Source organism: Nesoenas mayeri, assembly GCF_963082525.1.
Source record: "Nesoenas mayeri genome assembly, chromosome: 13".
NCBI lineage: Eukaryota > Metazoa > Chordata > Aves > Columbiformes > Columbidae > Nesoenas > Nesoenas mayeri.
This window is the reverse complement of record NC_137550.1, coordinates 7,558,882-7,576,414: the sequence shown is the minus strand read 5'-3', so window position 1 is coordinate 7,576,414 and position 17,533 is coordinate 7,558,882. Positions and strand designations below refer to the sequence as shown.

The 17,533-nt window shown below is 34.3% G+C and overlaps 1 protein-coding gene across 1 annotated transcript in view; it reads right to left on the bottom strand.

Moving 5' to 3' along the window:
- DIAPH2 (diaphanous related formin 2) overlaps positions 1-17,533 on the bottom strand; it is a 207,438-nt gene that overhangs the window by 87,656 nt on the left and 102,249 nt on the right. The window contains exon 22 of the mRNA XM_080352353.1: positions 15,230-15,356. Within this exon, the coding sequence (XP_080208479.1) occupies positions 15,230-15,356 (127 nt within the window). The remainder of the gene's footprint in view (positions 1-15,229; positions 15,357-17,533) is intronic.

Sequence of the window (17,533 nt, the reverse complement as noted above, 5' to 3'; positions counted from 1 at the left end):
ATTAGGCAGAAAGAATTATGTAAACAATCACACAACAGCTGATTTTTGTTTGTATGTCTTTATGATGTGTTAGATAAGCATGTAAGAGTGGGATTAAAACACATTTGTGCCACCACTCATTACAAATCTTGTGTTTTACCAATATCAATATGTGGATCACCAGATCTGCTTGTAAATTTATTCTTAGGTGGCACTTGACATCCTCAGCAATAAAGAATGAGCAACAAAAGGACATGAAGTGTACAGTAGAGCAGGTACAAAATCAGAAAACAATTAGAAGACTCTGCTTAAACAGGGGCTCTGCGTTTATATATTTCAATTAAATGGATTATTCTCATCATTGGAATTTCACAAGATACTAACAATTCAGCTAAATCAAATACAAGGACCAAATAGAGTTTACTTATCTGCAGTGGGTTTGACTTAGGTTCCTATCTTAGGTTCCTATAATTGTCTGACTTTACAAAAAAGAACCAAGCCCATGCTTCAAACTCATCCCTTAATATAATGTAATTCCTTGACATGATCACCTGTAGTTAAAACCCTAAGTTGACTGCTTGCTAATCTATAGCTATACACTATTTATAAAGCAAAACATTTTTTCCCACCATGGGTTCACTTCTCTACTACTAATATTGAGGAAACAGCCTTCAACAAGAACACAAATATTTTTGTAATGATTTCCAAACAAGTATCAGTAAGTGTGAAATTTACTAAGAATAATTCAACCATACATACCGCATTCTGTCATTTAAAAGCTCTTACAAAGCATTTCAGAGCAGGATTCTGGATCAAGGAACTGCCAAGCTAGGCAAAAAATATATTTTATAGAGTTGGAAGAGAAAGTTTGATTCACTAGCGTCATCCTCTTTAATGAAGGATGTACTTTTAGGTTCTAATCTCCAAGCTCATTCATAATAGAGCATTCTTTGCATTGAACTGGAGAAACACAAACAGAACTTATTAGCTGAAGACAGAAATTCAGCTTTAATAACAGTGAGTCATTTCCACTGATAGCTTTATTTTCACCTGCTATCAGAATGTAAACAGATGCTAACAATTTTATCATTCACATTACATATATAATGTACACAGAAGACAAGACTTCTGGAGCATAAACTGATAATTATGAAACACAATCATATCCCTAATATTTTCTGCCTGTTGAAAGCCTTTGTTCTGTGAAAAAAAAATAATCCGTAACTCTTCATTACAATACAACTCATCTACATAAATTAAACTCAAAAAAAATGAGACCCATAGAAGGAGCCCCATTTTGTCTATTTACACAAAATCAGGTATTTCTGAAGTCCTTAAAGGTTTACTAATTAAGTACCCATAAAAAGCTCAGTGTGAGAATTTCCTTCTCATTACAACACAAATTACCTCGTCATTCAGCATTCTGACAGCATAGCCCAGAAACAAACAAACCAACCAACAATCACCACACACCACAAAAGAACAGTTGCTTCTCAGTTATCACACAGCAAAGAGCTCTGCTCCTTTCCCTGGTCTTAATTACATTAATACCTGAAGAAATCGGTAACTCTCAGAATTATTTAATACAACCGCATTCACTGTGTACAGACAATATTTCAGTGCTTGTGTTTAAGAAAATGAAGCACAGCAAGATCATAACCACCTGATAACAATGCTGGCTGTGACCTGTTCCTCCCTCAATTGCTGAATCATGCTTAAGTTCATGTTCCTTGAGGCTTTCTGACTTGTCTCTAAATGGCCATAAAATTTTCATCTTGATAAACACTAGAAAAATCCCTCAATGTTGACTTACTCTCAGTTCTAAGCAATCACACCAATTCCTAATTTTCATGCATTCAAACTTCTCAATAATGAAAAGACCATTTCCATTGATTCTGCATACAGCACTTCGCTATGTACAAGAAAAAGTTTACGTCAACCTAATTCCAATACTGCCTTTTTTATTTATACTTCTGCTAATCAGGATGCAAATAAGCACTCATTGCTCTAGAAGTCCCATTGGAACTCTCTAGGCAAAAACTGATAAACAAGGGCCTATTTTATAAAATATTCAGTCTAAGAGACAAAGCTCCACAGGCTCCTTCTTCAATTGGTTTACATTGGAAAAGTCTGTTCAAAGACTTATGAATATCCTGTGGTAGCACGAATTAAAAAAAAAACACTTTAAAAGTAAATAAGAGCACTTGGCTCCTCAAACTGAACACATGAAAGGCAGCATTTATAAAACCATAGGCTAGAGAAAAGGGAAGATCTTGGCTATCCTGGAGATATATATATATATATATATAGATATATATATATATAGATATATATTTTAATTGGAGAATCTCCAAAATTTGAGCTAGGTATTAACCTAAATTATCTTAAGAACACTAATACTACTGTCCCTTCAGAGAGCGGAAAACAAAACAACGAAACAACAAACAAAAACCCCACACAGTTGCTGACCTCATAAGGGTTTTTTTCCATAATTGTAACAGGGAAATAATCCCTGAAGTCCATACACTCATTTTTAATAGGAGACAAAGATCAAAACAATTTCTAAAAGTTCAAGAACTGAAAGTGAAACAAACCTTTTAACCTGACAAAATGCTTTATTTCCACTGATGAAGTCATCAGAATTTTGAAACTGCTTTCACAACAACATGCAGAGAGCAATGGAATTTACTGACACTACCTGACAGGTGAAAAGCTTCCTTTTAAGAGAATGGCAAAATGCCATCATGAATGAAAGAGGAGGACTATTTATAGCTACATTTGTTCTGAAATGGATGTTGTGAGAACTGTTAAAAAGCAGGAAAAAAGAAGATCATACCAGAAGAAGAATGAAATAGATAGAGGTATAGATAAATCTTCACACCCAGTGTATATTGGTTATGTATTTCATGATCTTCCCTCGCAGTTCTTCAGCCTTTTTAGGCCTTTAGCACATAGTTCACTATGCCAACGGCATGAAGAGGGAGGGGGTAACTGGTGGGAATCTGACAACAGAGAGTACTGGGTGACAAAAGAAAGGCAAATAGATTCTTATAAAACTGCAGAAGAATGTGAAGAATGCTGCAGTTTATTATTCCAGCTTGGTAATGTTTTACATGTTATTTTCTTATACTTGTGTACAAAATTCATAGACCTTTGCTCAGATCCTTCCAAGTCATCAATAACATTTTTTGCCTGGCATCTCATACTAATAAGTCTGAAAATGAGTCACTCCCTATAAATTTTATGTAGGTGCTTTTCCAGCACCTTTTATAACAGAAATCATCTAGTTCTCAATAATTCTCCTTTGTGACATTTTGGTTTAAAAATAATTTGAAACAATATGAAGTATGGTATTTGTAGCTTTTTCAAACTCAAATCTCTTTCTTTTTTTGGTGGCAAACAATTAATTATAATCACTATTCATGCATTAATTAGAAAGCAACATAGAAGACATAATACTCAAGAACATATCAAAGAGAAAATGTTGCAAGAGTAATGGATTTCTAGTGTACCTTCCCTGGGGAACAATTAGATAAAAATCTGTTTAGATGAATAAAAACAAGAAAGAAAACAACTAAAATGTAGCTACTACAAACAAAATTATTCTGCAAAATTTGTTTGACATATTATATTCAAATTAATTAAATGTGACTGCTTCAAATAACACAAAGCATTGAAAAGCAGATGTTCTAACAGTAACAAACATTAGTTGTTGATGCCTATTTTAGCAAAGCCATGGTAAGGTAGCCACTCCTAGAAATATTATATTAGGTTTGCAACACATGAGATGCCTTAAAGAATAATTACAGCTTTGTGTGCCCTGAATCTTTCAGAGAAACTGCAATCACTTCCTCTTTGATCATGCAGTTTTTCCTCACTTCATCTGGATTTAATTAAGAGAGGTATGTTTGAGCTGTCAGTTGTACACTGCTTTAACAAGTCTCGATCAGTAGATCTGATGGTTACTTGATCCAGATCAAGTTTTTTGTAAAGTGTGGGGAAGGAAAAGAGAAGTGATTTCTTCTATTTCTAGGTTTCCTTTAATGCAGCAACGTCAGAAGTACTTATTTTCTTGTTTTTCAAAATCTGAAAAAGTTCAGATCATATGTTTCAAGGGCCTAGATGTTCAAATTCAAGGACAAAAAGGAATGATTTTATACCACCTGATAAAACAGCATAGAATAAATTTATTCAAATTAAGATTTGTTTACTGCAAATAACTGTTGTGATGAAGTGAAATGGTGCATGTCTATCCCTCCTATTTTCTCTCCAGATATTAATACCAAAAATATGTAGCCATAACCTACTGGGAAATTATTTGCTAGGAACTCACCACCATATGCACACAAATTACCTTGCCCAAGTGACTGGGATTAAAACAAGAAGAAGTCAGGAAAGTGAAGTAATCCCTCCAATTTCTATCTTGGCCAATCACTTAAAGAAATTTCTTAAACAAACATTCCTGGTCAGACATAAAAATAAAAAGCATCATCACAGGTCAATCAATATCTGAAATGAAAGTTTCCTATACTCAGATACATTGCTTTAAAAAGGAGTTCACTTTCTCAATGACATCTTTTTCCTGCAAAAAAAGAAGTTTTTTTAACTACTTTTTTCCTTTTCGTGGAGCAGAGAAGTGTAGAGAGCAAAAAAGCAGTTCCATCAACGCTAACATTTTTGATAGAGCAATATCTCATGAAAGTTTGATGTCGATATCTAATGCTGCAGCTCCAGGAACTTATAGAGAACACTCTCTCTCTAATTTGGATTTTTAAAAAAGCATATAGCAAATTAGAAAATGGATCTCTAATGAATTATCATTCTAGTAGTGCACAATTCTTTACAAAAATATATTTCAGTGATTTCGACAACTTAGTTTAATATAACTTAAAGGATGAAAGCATAGTTTCCCTCAGGCAATTATTCACAATCAAGAAGGCTTTAGATTGCCATGTATTTAAGTACATTTTTGTTCATGGAATTTTATTCTTTAGAGTCTCCTAAACAAGCAGGCTTTTCCTCCTATATAATTTTTCATGTGTCTGTGTGGATTACTGTCAAAAAATTATTCTCTCACTAGTTGGCCAACATGTACTCTAAAAACGCATTTCAGCAACCTTTTTTGTATTTTTTTCCTTTGTTGTATAAAATTCTTAGTCTCACTCAATACTGGCTTTGAAGCACAATTCTAGATGCAGTCTTCAAGGTGCAGAATAGAATGGGGCTCCCTCATGTGGTACATTTACATAATCTCACGGATTAAACAAAAAAATCCAACACAAATCTACAGCTGAATGTTTGAGTTTAGCCTATAAAGTTCATACTATGTAATTTACAGAATATATGTTTTTCAATAAATAAAAATTAGAAACGTAAGCTATTTGAAGTTTCTAATCAGCACACAGCTACCTGTTGCATATCATGTGGCCAGTTTAGGAGGCTGATTGACAGAGTCACTTTGGTGGCAGCTCTGAAGAGCAAAAGAGCCCAGGAAGGTTGGTTACTCCTCAAGAGGCGCAGGAGCAGACTGGCCCCATGTGCCCAAAGACGAGCCGGTGGGGAAGAAGAGCAGCCTGGCTGGACAGAGAGTTTCAGCTGGAACTCAGGAATAAAATGAGAGTTTCTGACCATCAGAAGAACGGGCAGGCTGGTCGGGAGGACTACAAGGGTGTGTTAAAGTTAAGCAGGGAAAAAATTTGAAGAGTCAAAACCCAACTAAAATTTAATCTGGCTACTGCCTTAAAAGCTGATTTAAAATGTTTCTCTAAATACATAAGCAACAAAAAGTGGCTAAGGAGAATCTTCATCCTTTATTGGATGGGGGGGAAAACTGTTTTTCTCAAATATAGTACCACAAACTTTTCCAAAGTTATTCTCCCTCCACTATGCCCTGATGCCTCTCCCAGGGCCCTTTGCTATATGTCTCCCTTGCATTTCCATTATTTACTGATTTGTTACCTGAGAATTTAACTGATATGCTATTTGCCTTTTGTTACAGACTCTTCTTGAAGAAGTGGACTTGTCACCTCAAGAACCTGATTGCTACTTATCATCCTCCTTTGTTTACACCTTTAACACAGTCTGTAGTCTGTGAGACTGATCTTGTTTCAAAGCAAATCAACAGTTTTCACATGACTGGTCAAGCACTGAAACAATGATTTACTAATATCTCTCTGTTGGTTTATATCATATTTTGTTCATACAAGCATAGAATATCTCATGATCAATTATGCAGGCCCGTGTAGAATTCCTTTTGCAACAAAGAACATAAAGATATTCAAATACAGAATCATAAAAAAAAAAAAAGCATCAAGCCAGGTACCAAGCAAAAGCGCAGCAAAGTATCGTAAAAAACTCATTAGGACAAAAATAAACATCTGGAATCCTGCCAGATTAGACTTGGCCAATTTAAAGTTTTCCAAATTCTATTTCACTGAGCAACACACAGATTGTATCAAATTAAACAATTAACATGAAATATCTGAACAGTATCTCCAGTATATAATAAAAACAGACTAACAATTCTTTTCATGCACAGTGTACCACAGTGGAAAACACAACATTTCAGCATGCCTTAAGGAAAATTACATGCCTTGTGTGATTAACCTCCCCTTTCCCCTGAAAAAGCACCCACATGTATTGCAGAAAGCTTCAGCGTACCTCATTGACACTAAAAGAGATTTAAGAAAACAAAAATGGCTTTAGAGTCGCAACCAATAGCATGTTCCCTCTGGTTCAAGATGAACCTGCTACTCTACATAACCTACAAGAAGCCCTTGTAATTCCACACAGGCTGTTTGAATTTACAGATTTAATGTAGAAGATGGACTGACACTTTCTTCTTCCACTATTTCTCACGTCCTTCTTAATATCACATTTACTCAGAAGAAGTTAGACAGAAGGCATAAAAATGGAGACGAAAACTATGCCCAAACCTCCTTCATTCCTCAACTCTCTTCTGTCTAAGAAATAGTTTAAGGAAAATAAACTCAATGTTATACTGTCTCTCAAGTAGGAAGACTGCACTTGACCAAGCAGCAAGATAAACAGGTTTTGTTCTACAAGGTTAAACTGATCTTTAATTCGGAAGTCTCTTTAATTCTACAATGGTTGCAGCTTAGTAACTATAGATGCTGAATGCACATTAGTAAATCAATGAAAACAAAGTTGCATTGCAAATGGCTAGTGTAAAAACCTGTATAGCAACTCTGAAATTGCAAAATATAATACTTTGTAGAACTCTCATGAGGATTGTAATGATATAATGACAAATTGATTTTCCCCTTAATTTAGGAAGAAGTTTATTTGGGAAATCAACTAGCAACACTCCTATTTACTGTAAATAAATAACAAACCAAACCCAACTGGTTTTCAGTCAGGATCAGAAAAGTAGACTCATTCTATTATGACAGTAAAATAACTTGCCTTGTTTCAGCAATATATCTTCATAAGAGACCTTTGTGCAAAGATTCAGTTTTCATTGGCTTCATAGTACAGCAAACACAATGGGAAAACGTGTTGCAGGACTAGAATATTTACACACAGCAGAAACAGTATATTTAAGCTTATATTACTTCAGTGATGTTTACTGACCTTCATAACAAATATCTAGTCAAACAAAATGCGACACCAGTCATGTAAATATTTCAAAGCAATTTTAGTGGGGAATTATTTTTTCTTTTCAGGGTGAAAAATTAAGTAAGTGAAAGGATTAGTAAATGCCACAAGGCCATACTGACATTTCGCAGTGGAAATGAAATTGAATAGAAACTGTTATATCATGACTGTCACTGAACAAGATGATCTGCTAAAGAAAAAAAACAAAAAACCAACAAAATGAACAAAAACCCCACAAACAAGCAAAAAAAAATGCCAAATCTACAGGCTCCTGGGATTGTCTCTGCAAGTGCTGCTCAGAACTGTGATCTTCAGGTGTTTCAGTTGTTGTGCCTTCTAATTACAATAGGTTCTGGTCGTATTTCTGACCTGCTGATTATCTAATTGCTAAACTGGTACCTATATAAAGGCTAGTCTGCACAACAAGATCATTTTATATGCTGGGGAGGCACACTCTCTAAAGACTAAGTAAACAACTTAAGTACATTTGAGCTCAACAACATCAAACAGAAGTCTTTTTTTTCCCCCTCTTAAGAGTGTCAATTGAATATACATAACTAAACACAGCACAAATTGCCTGTAATCTGATTTTGAACTTGGCAGGGTCAGTTCTTCAACAAGATTCAAAATGCTGAGATGCTATGAGCTTGAAGAATTAGTAATGCAAAAAAAAAAAAAAAAAAAAGGAAACAGTGTTTAATCAATGATATTCTAAATTTTCTAACAAAAAATAAAAAAAAAATAAGAAAGAAGAGTAGTTTGGAAAAGAAAAGCAGATTATATGTATGTACTAATTTCTATCACAGTGCTTTCAGAAGTGGGATTTTCTGCCTATGCTGATGAAACACGTCAGACCTTCAGATGTACTTCTAAGAATTACAAGCACGATCAATTTAATCAAGTGTGTCTTGGTCGCTTTAGTGTATCCATTTAAGTATGATGTGAGTTTTCAGAGATAAAAGGTTTTTAAATGTAACCTTTCAAAATGATACAGCGTTGATTTTCTTTTCGAAAGTGCATTTTAGTGCACTTGGAGCAACACAAAATAATGCAAATTTGAGGCAGACACATTTGGTGACTGTCAGTCAAGCAGTCAGGCAACTCACTAACATCTCCAATTTGATACTCAGGTCACAAATTTGGCTTCCTTAGAGGTACATGACCTTAGAACAAAGCATCTTGGATGCAAAATTTAATGTACACGAGCCACATGATTTTCTTCTCTTGGCTTATCATGCCAATCAACTATGCAAATTTGAGTAAAATCCTGTAGATTATGCAGAAGAAGGTGGAAGTTCTTAAGAACACTTAAGTATCACATTAGCAATGAATTCAAATTGACCCAAGTTTGTAGTGGAAGGGGGGAAAAAATGGTATTCCTAGTACTTAAAGGTACATTCTACTGCAAAAAGGTCCTCGCAACATGAACAATTTATACACTTGGGAACTTTCAGGGTGTAGATGTAAGCTTAAAGTATTCCATTTTTCCCCCACTGGAAAAAAGCCTATTTTAATGTCACATTGTTTCTAGTCTTTCCTCTTTTATAAATAATATCACTAATATGAATTTAGTGTTATTTATTCTGTTTTCTCTGTATTAGCAAGAAAGACTAACAACTGTTGAAAATACTAAAAAAATTGCTCGACTAAGCATTCAGTCAAGTATTAATTTTTTCTGAGGTAAGACCTGGAGAGAACAGCTGAAATGTTGATCTCTTAAACTAGAATAAATCACTCCCATTTCATTTCCTTCCACTGTACGCACTCGTAAGTCTTCTTAAACAAGACTTTATTCCCTAGTGCTGGCACTTCTTAAGAAATGTGTTTTCTGCTGACTCTTCCTTGGGTTTGTTTTTAACTGTAGGCAAAAGGCTTAACTTTAGACAAATGTTCAACACTAAAAGTAACAGAACACCATGATCACATTCCTACAATGTAACCATAACTTAAAAAATAAAAGTCGTGCTACATCTAGAAGCCAGGTCTTTCTATTCCTTTGTTTTCATTACATAACTTAATACTTCATAACTTTCAAACTACAGTCATTACTTTTTCACTGCCTTTTTTGGACAACATAGGTTTTCTCACTAGGGTAAGGAGGGGAGAAGAGAGAAAGAGAGTGAAGTTGCAAGTGCGTAAGAACCAGACCTTCACTCCCTGGACACTGTTTAGGAAAAGTGTTTTATCTGGCTAAATAACTATTATTTTCCCTAAATACCTCTTTTAGTCAAGAACTCCACTTTCCAATGAAAATGTTTTCAAATATCATTTTTGCAGATAGCAAGAACAAAAACATGATATAAATATTGTTAGAGAAGACACATGCATAACATTGTCTTAAGGATTATACATGACCTAGAATTTGAAAAATCATTGAATGGTTCCATTTTCCAGTTCCTAAAATACTGAAAAACACCTTTACATTTAAAAACACATTTGAACACACTCAGGCAAAAAATAGTTACTTTAAATGTAAGGGCATATACAAAAGTTCTTAGAAATCCTTCCCCCTTCATTTATTTTTGAGAAGCCCCCAGTTATGAGGAAATGTAGTTATTAATGCACATTCTCATGTAGAAATGAAGGCATCAGTGCATTTCAAACTTTCTGAAAAACAAAACCAGGCTTTCCTAAAAATGACTTCTCAAAACACTAAGTGAATTATTTTTCCATAGCAAGCTAGGAGGAAATCCCAAGTGCTAACAGATGACAAGAGTGTTAATGCCATTACCATCCTTTCAGCACCCCACATCAGGGTGTAAATGATGTCCTGCTGCTCAGTCACTCTGAGAGGAAAAAAGGTTCAGAGCCATTTTCAGACGCTGAGATTATGATTCAGAGTCTATTTGTTTCTTCCCTAGTGGCCTGCTCTGAGATTCTGCACTACCGTCCTTCCTACAAGAGAATTACCAGTTGATGTTTTATTGCACATTAAATATTATCTAACATTCTCGGTACATAAAAGTCCCACACGCACTTAAAGTAGGCTTCTCCCCAGATCATTTCACTACCACTGAAGTACATCAAGCAAGGAACTAATAAAACTCCTATTTAGTTGTGAAGCATTAATCATTATTAGATAGAACTATGAGCATAAACACATATCAAATAAGAATATATGCCTTTCAAGAAGACAGACTTTTTACTTCATAAAAAGGATTCTGTTTTAATGAATGATGTTCCTTTCTGAAAATTAAAATTAGTTCACAAATCACTGTTTTTCTATTTAATGATAAGATGAATACACACAGCTTTGAAAATTTTTTATCTGCAGTGATTTTTGTTCTTTTATTCATGGTCGCCTTAATGTTGCAATTCTTTAAAAATAAGCTTTTAATTCATCACATGTATGCAAATCAGTTAGAAAAAAAACAAGTGGCACCCTTTATTGCTCTGGTAGGCAAAAGATTTCAACAAGATTGAGTATGTTACTATTTCTTACTGGGGTAAACAATACAGATAAAACCAGAAAAAACTACAAAAAAAAAATCTTCATTTAAGGATATACTAGTACATCTAAGATAGATTATATAAATTAATGTAAGATTACTTACAAGCTATCTAATTGTCCACAAGCAATAGAGCAGAAAGTCATTCTCTCTAACTAGCAGGATAACAAAAAGAATGAACCTAATGGCCAGCGATTGAAGAGCATGTCCCTCCGGCCACCCTGGCTCTACCAATTCTCCCTTCTCCTCAGAACAAAGCTCCTGCCTCTTTTCTAGAGGATTAAACCTTCATCCCTTGGGGGTAGGAGCATGTTGGGAGGGGCAAGAGGTGGCATTTATTATTTATGTATCTACAGTTTTATGTCAAAACTAATAAATTAACTCTGTGCAACTTTCCATTACTGCCTTTGAAATACCCTCTTAATTCTGTTGTCTTTAATCTTCCCCGATCCCCAATTAGACACTCATGTTTTAGCATCACTTAAAAGAAAACAGCACATAAACCTATGGCAAGTCAGTATTAAATTTGGAGTTTTCTACTTTAAAAATCTTCAGATAGAGGCAGGAACACTGAAATAAGCCAAGCAGTGAAAGCCAGATTTGTCACATGGATTACTTTTCTAAACTCTTGAATCAGACTCCCCAGTGCTGCATGAAGCTGGGCTAATTATAAAAGAAACTGAACATGCTTCTCCTATCAAATTATCTTTTAGTTGCCTATAGTCTTACTTTAAATAGAAACATTAATCCATTTTCCTCAGTTTGTAAATAATAAACATATTTAAAATAACCATTTGATATGTATCAATTCAGCAGAATGCAGTCAAGACTGCTTGATTTTAATTCTAAAAATCTGTAATTAAAAGTTTTTAATCAACAAGGTATAATTACCTGAACATAATACTTCTGCAATATACTGCAATTTTTTAAACAGGTTGTGGAGCAGTAATATACTCCTCTTCCTCTCTTTGTATTTAATTCCTAAAGCAGTTTGAAGTTATTTTTAAGCATTCAAGAGTTACATGAAGTCTTATGCACTGAGATGAAAAAGTGTATAAGCTAAATAAAAAACTGATTAAGTGAAATCACAAATTAGTCTGCTTAGAAATAGGTCAGGAGAAAAATCCTAGATGAAAATCTAAGCAGAATTTCAATTCATCTTTTTTTCACTCACAGTACTAAAACCTTGCCTTATTTGCTAAAAAAAAAGTTTAAAACCTAAAATGGAGTTCTTTCAAAGCATTTGCTTCTATATTATGAATACTGATATGATTATTATGAATAATATGAATGGTATTTTTATTGTAATTAATCTAGCTTAGCTTATATTCCATTCATATTCTCTGAAGAAATTCTCATCCACAATTACTGGTAAACAGCTTTGTTTATTAGCAGGAATGGGAAGGAGAAACGATGCCTTTAATCCTGGAAAAATTCCTGCATCCTGAAACTCTCTGAGAGTTGACTTATGTTCAGACACTTCTCAGATTTTCTGAAACACTCAAGCAGTTAGAGAGAAGTTCAGTCTGAAATCCTTTAACTTCCTACTCTCAGTATATGCTATCAACAACAATTCTTCAACAAGCTGACAGAAACAAAAGAAATACATATTGAAGATGCCATTTCCCTCCCCTTAACTTTTATTCTCCTGACAAAAAAACAAAACAAAACAAAACACAAAAACAAACAAAGAAAACCCAACCAAAACTAACCAACCAACCAACCCAAAAACCAAACCAAACAGCACAACCGCAGGAGTACAGAAAATTTAAAAATATTCAATAGGCAGAAATAAATTCTAGAATTTTACACAACTGAAGACGACTTTCTGAAAACAAAAACCACCATTTATCAGGTCATCTATTAATTATGAAAACATAAACACTTGGGCAGAATCAGTTCATTTCTTAGTCTTATCTATTTTGTCAAGCCACCAATTTCACTAGTATGATAAAAGCTGTCAGACACCTACAGTTCAGGGTGATGATTTTAATTTTTCAATTACCAGGAGTTGATAATGTAGCCGTGACATCAATGTATGTGCACTGAAGTTGCAGGCTTCAACGATTAATTTTCAAAAATTCCATAGAATCCTCATACATTAGTATTATAATAAACAAAAAAACACACACACACACACACAGCTTTTTGCATTGTTAGATGATCTTTCTTTAAGAAATGCAGGTGATAAACCACAGAACAGAAAAAAGTAAACATTACCTACCTGGCTCATTTTTCTCACCAAATCAATTGAGTGATGCAAATCATTTTCATAAGCACAGCAAATAAATAGGTAGCCAAACAACAAAGGGCAAAGCATTTACTCAACACAACTGAAAAAATGTATATAACCCGTAAAAAGAGCTGTCAAACTTAACAAGAAAACATGGTTGCAAAAGGTGCGCTTTACTACCTTGGTTTCACTTACAAACTAAAGAGGGCTTACTTGACAGTATTCAGTCTACACATGAGGACAAGGCAAAGGACAATTACAAGGCAATATTATAAGACTTTCTTATGTGAATGTATCTCAGGAAAATAATAAGCTTTTTCTATTAATAGCAGAACTGATAAATGTGATTACTAACAAGTCTCCTAACCTCATAAATAAGACAAAGTAGAAGAGAATAAGTAAGTAACGAGAAATAATTTTCCACTTCCTCGTGAGTTGTCTGCCTTAAGCTTCTTTTCTGCAGCCTTGTCAGAAACTTAAAATAAATCCATATAGAGATTATATTTAGTATCTTGTGAATTTCTGTCACTGAATCCGTTCAGACTGTTAATTCCACAGAAACTTAGTTTCCATATACACAGTAGTTTAAGAGAACCTCTTTGTTATATCCACCTACTAAATGCACTGAGCAGATACTAATGGCTCCAGACATGAATCTCCTCTTTTTTCCTTTGAGAAAACAACAAAACTGTGACTTCTGTCTGGTTACAGTAAGAAAGAATACATGTCACGTGAATGATCTGAGCTTCTACAAATGCACAAAATGCCTTGGACCTGGCCAAGTACCATACACCAAATACTTCCATATATACAGAAATGTGCTTTGTGTAAAGTAAAACCCTGCATATTTCTTTTAAAGAAAAAAAAAACAAAAACAACAACAAAACTTCTGCTCAGTCTTTCTCACAGTAAAGCTGGATATATAAAAAATTTAGAGGAAGACAGGCTGAACAGACAAAGATGCTGAAGGGAGTGGAACATCCCCTGTGTGAGGAAAGGCTGAGGGAGCTGGGGCCCTGGAACTTGGAGGAGAGGAGACTGAGGGGTGACCTTATTAATGTTTACAGATATATAAAGGGTGAGCGTCAGGAGGATGGAGCCAGGCTCTTCTCAGTGACAATCAATGATAGGACAACGGGTAATGGGTTCAAACTGGAACACAAGAGGTTCCACTTAAATTTGGGAAGAAAATTCTTCTCAGTGAGGGTAACAGACACTGGCCCAGGCTGCCCAGGGGAGTTGTCCAGTCTCCTCCTCTGGAGACATTCAAAACCAGCTTGGACACCTTCCTGTGTAACTTCATCTAAGTGTTTCTGCTCCAGCGGGGGGACTGGACTGGATGATCTCTTGAGGTCCCTGACATTCTGTGATTCTGTGATTTGGTATTTTCCCACAGATTTTACTTACTAACACTCAAAGAACCTACGGTCTCTATTCCCAATGACATGAAAGTAGAAATCACTCTTGGGATTTTCTCTAAAACAATGTTTAAACAACAAAAAAGGAAAAAAAACAAAGCACAAAACCCTGTTAACAACATTCATATTCCCGCCCTTAAAGAACAATACATCTGAAGTTAAAATAATGAATACTCTCACCTCTACTTCTGATAGTTTTTTTAGATTTAAATGATTCAACAATCCTCATTAAATACCATTCTTTAAAGCAAAAAAAAAAAAACCACCACTATATTTGTGACTAGTCACTGTAACTACTTCCTCTAAGAGAGCTATCTGGTTTCCTCTGGTTTCCTCCTTGGAAGTCTGATTATAAGCACTTTAAGTTATATTCAATTACCTGTTTTCTTATATTCAGTTTGTACTGTTACGCTTCTCTTTGTGCTAGAATAAAAGCATGGAAGTGCAGAGTTAAAACTTCTTATCCACTGTTATAAATACTTAACCAGACAATCCGAATGTTCAGATCGCCAATGAAAACACGCAAAAAGGATATGCTCATCTTTTCTACAAACTTATCATGTTCATCTTGTGTTTTAGGGAAATTCTTGATGTCATTTTCTAGGCGCTGGATTTGCTGGTTCATTGAATCGAGGTTGCTCTTCAGAGTCTGGGCCGAAACTAAGAAAAAAATGACAATGAGTAAAAAGCTTCCAAATTCCAGAAAGGGTATCAGAAGGGGAGAAAACAATGTCAGCATAAATGGTCCTAAGGAGAACTAATCCATTAAGCAGACTCATATTTTTCTGAATTGCTGCTCATAAAAGTTCTAATCTTAATAAAAATTAAGTGAAAAATATCTAATGTAATATACCAAATCATCATATTTAATGTTGAAATGTCATCACTTAATTCTACCATTAGTTCATATCATTCAATTTCTATTTAAATTTATTGGTAAAAATTCTAATATTTCATTCTTTTAAGTCTAATTCAAATATTAAAAAGTAACTAAGGTTCAAAGAGATTGTATCATATTAATGCATGTACTTGGTTAAATTAATGATCTTATTAAAGCACACACTCAGTTACAGAAATTATTTAAAGAATATACATAGATAAAAGATCAAATATTTTTTCTTTTACTGACATTAAACTGACTTTTGGAAACCAACATCTGGGGAACCCGCTGTTAATATCAAAGGTAGATTTGAATAATAAAAACTATTGATAATTAAAAAGGACTCTCAGTATAGCATCAAAAAAGAGGCTACTCTAAGTGAACATAATGAACATTGCTTACTCTGTCATATTCTATTCTAATGTAAACCACTATTTCTGTAATTTGTATTAAACAACCACTACTTTATACACCACGAGAGAAATCTCCATTGGAAATCTTGACATCAGAATTTTGAAGGTGAAGCAACACCATATCACAAAGGAATTCCAGAACAAGAGGAAAAGTAAAAAGCCCCTGGTCAAACTGTAATATTAAAACAAACTGAACCCATAATATTGAGTTTTATGATATAATCAATGAAGTCCACTTATTCTCAATTTAATCACAAACAGCAGTTTGATAAGCACTGCCTCTCAACTGAAAAACATATTTTAGAACTAAATTTATTTTCTGTGCTTTGTCTCCTCTTGCATAGTTTACAAATAGGAGTTTTCAAGAACTTGAAGACAAACTCAACATCACCTTCCCCCAAAGAACATTGTAACATTTGCACTGATTCACATCCTTCCTCTGAACTGAGTACAGGATATTTCAAGTATACCGTGTTTCAGAGGCTGTTTAGATTCTACAAAATACTTCATCTTTAGAGGCAATGCATATAATCTTTAAAAAAAGACAGTGCCACCAACAACTTCTGCTCTGTGGAATCAGAGGTGAGAACATCCCGCACATTACTGACTCTTTAGTAAGTGGCCAAGTCCACGCTCTTGTGTGACTGCAGGCAGCTGCTCCTCAGAGCTGACACTGCAGAGAACCCGAGGATTATTTGTGTACTCAAGATATGTACATGACATTATTATTAAAGGAGCTTTTTTTTTTTTTTTTTTCCAAAAGACTGGTTTATTTTCCTATTTAAAAAATTGTGCTGTGACTAAGTAACATTAAACAGCATCAGGAATTTGGTTCAGGATGGCTTGAAAAACAGTATGTAGGAAATAAAAGTTCTGTAAATAAGGAAGCTGTTCTCAGAACAGAATTAATACTACATTGATTGTAAGTAATGATTCATATCAGCCGTAACACCACTAAATTAACTTTTCACAAACACGTTCAAATACATAAGGCACCAATACAGCTGTATTTATCACAAACTTTATTTTATTTGCAATTTTATCCATTTTATACTGAGTACCAAAGGAACTACTAATCATGTAACCTTAAAATTATAGTGAAACCATTTTTAAGCTTAACTGAACAGGGGAGGGAACCAGATAAATCTATACTGACCACAGCATCCTTGTAGCTATTAACTTTCAAGATATAACCTTGAAATCAACCACTAAAGTAGCCCAAATATCAAACATTATCGAAGTTTTTAGGTTATGACTGCATTAGTTTAATTGTTTGATATTTTTGTCAGAGGAGGAGAACATATTTTTGCTTGAACTGAAGAACTTTAATCACTGTAATATTTTTGTTGGCTCTTATGTAGTGGGATATGGAGAAAAACAGCACTAAAGTAAAATGCTAGAACTGAAAAATAAATTAGGAGGATGCAAATGGCATTTTGTGGGTAAAAAGAATAGCAGCTGGTAAGTAAACAGGCAATATAACAGATAAGGTTTAACTGCTTTCAGCAATTTGAAAATATTTATATGCATGACTGCTTAGGAAG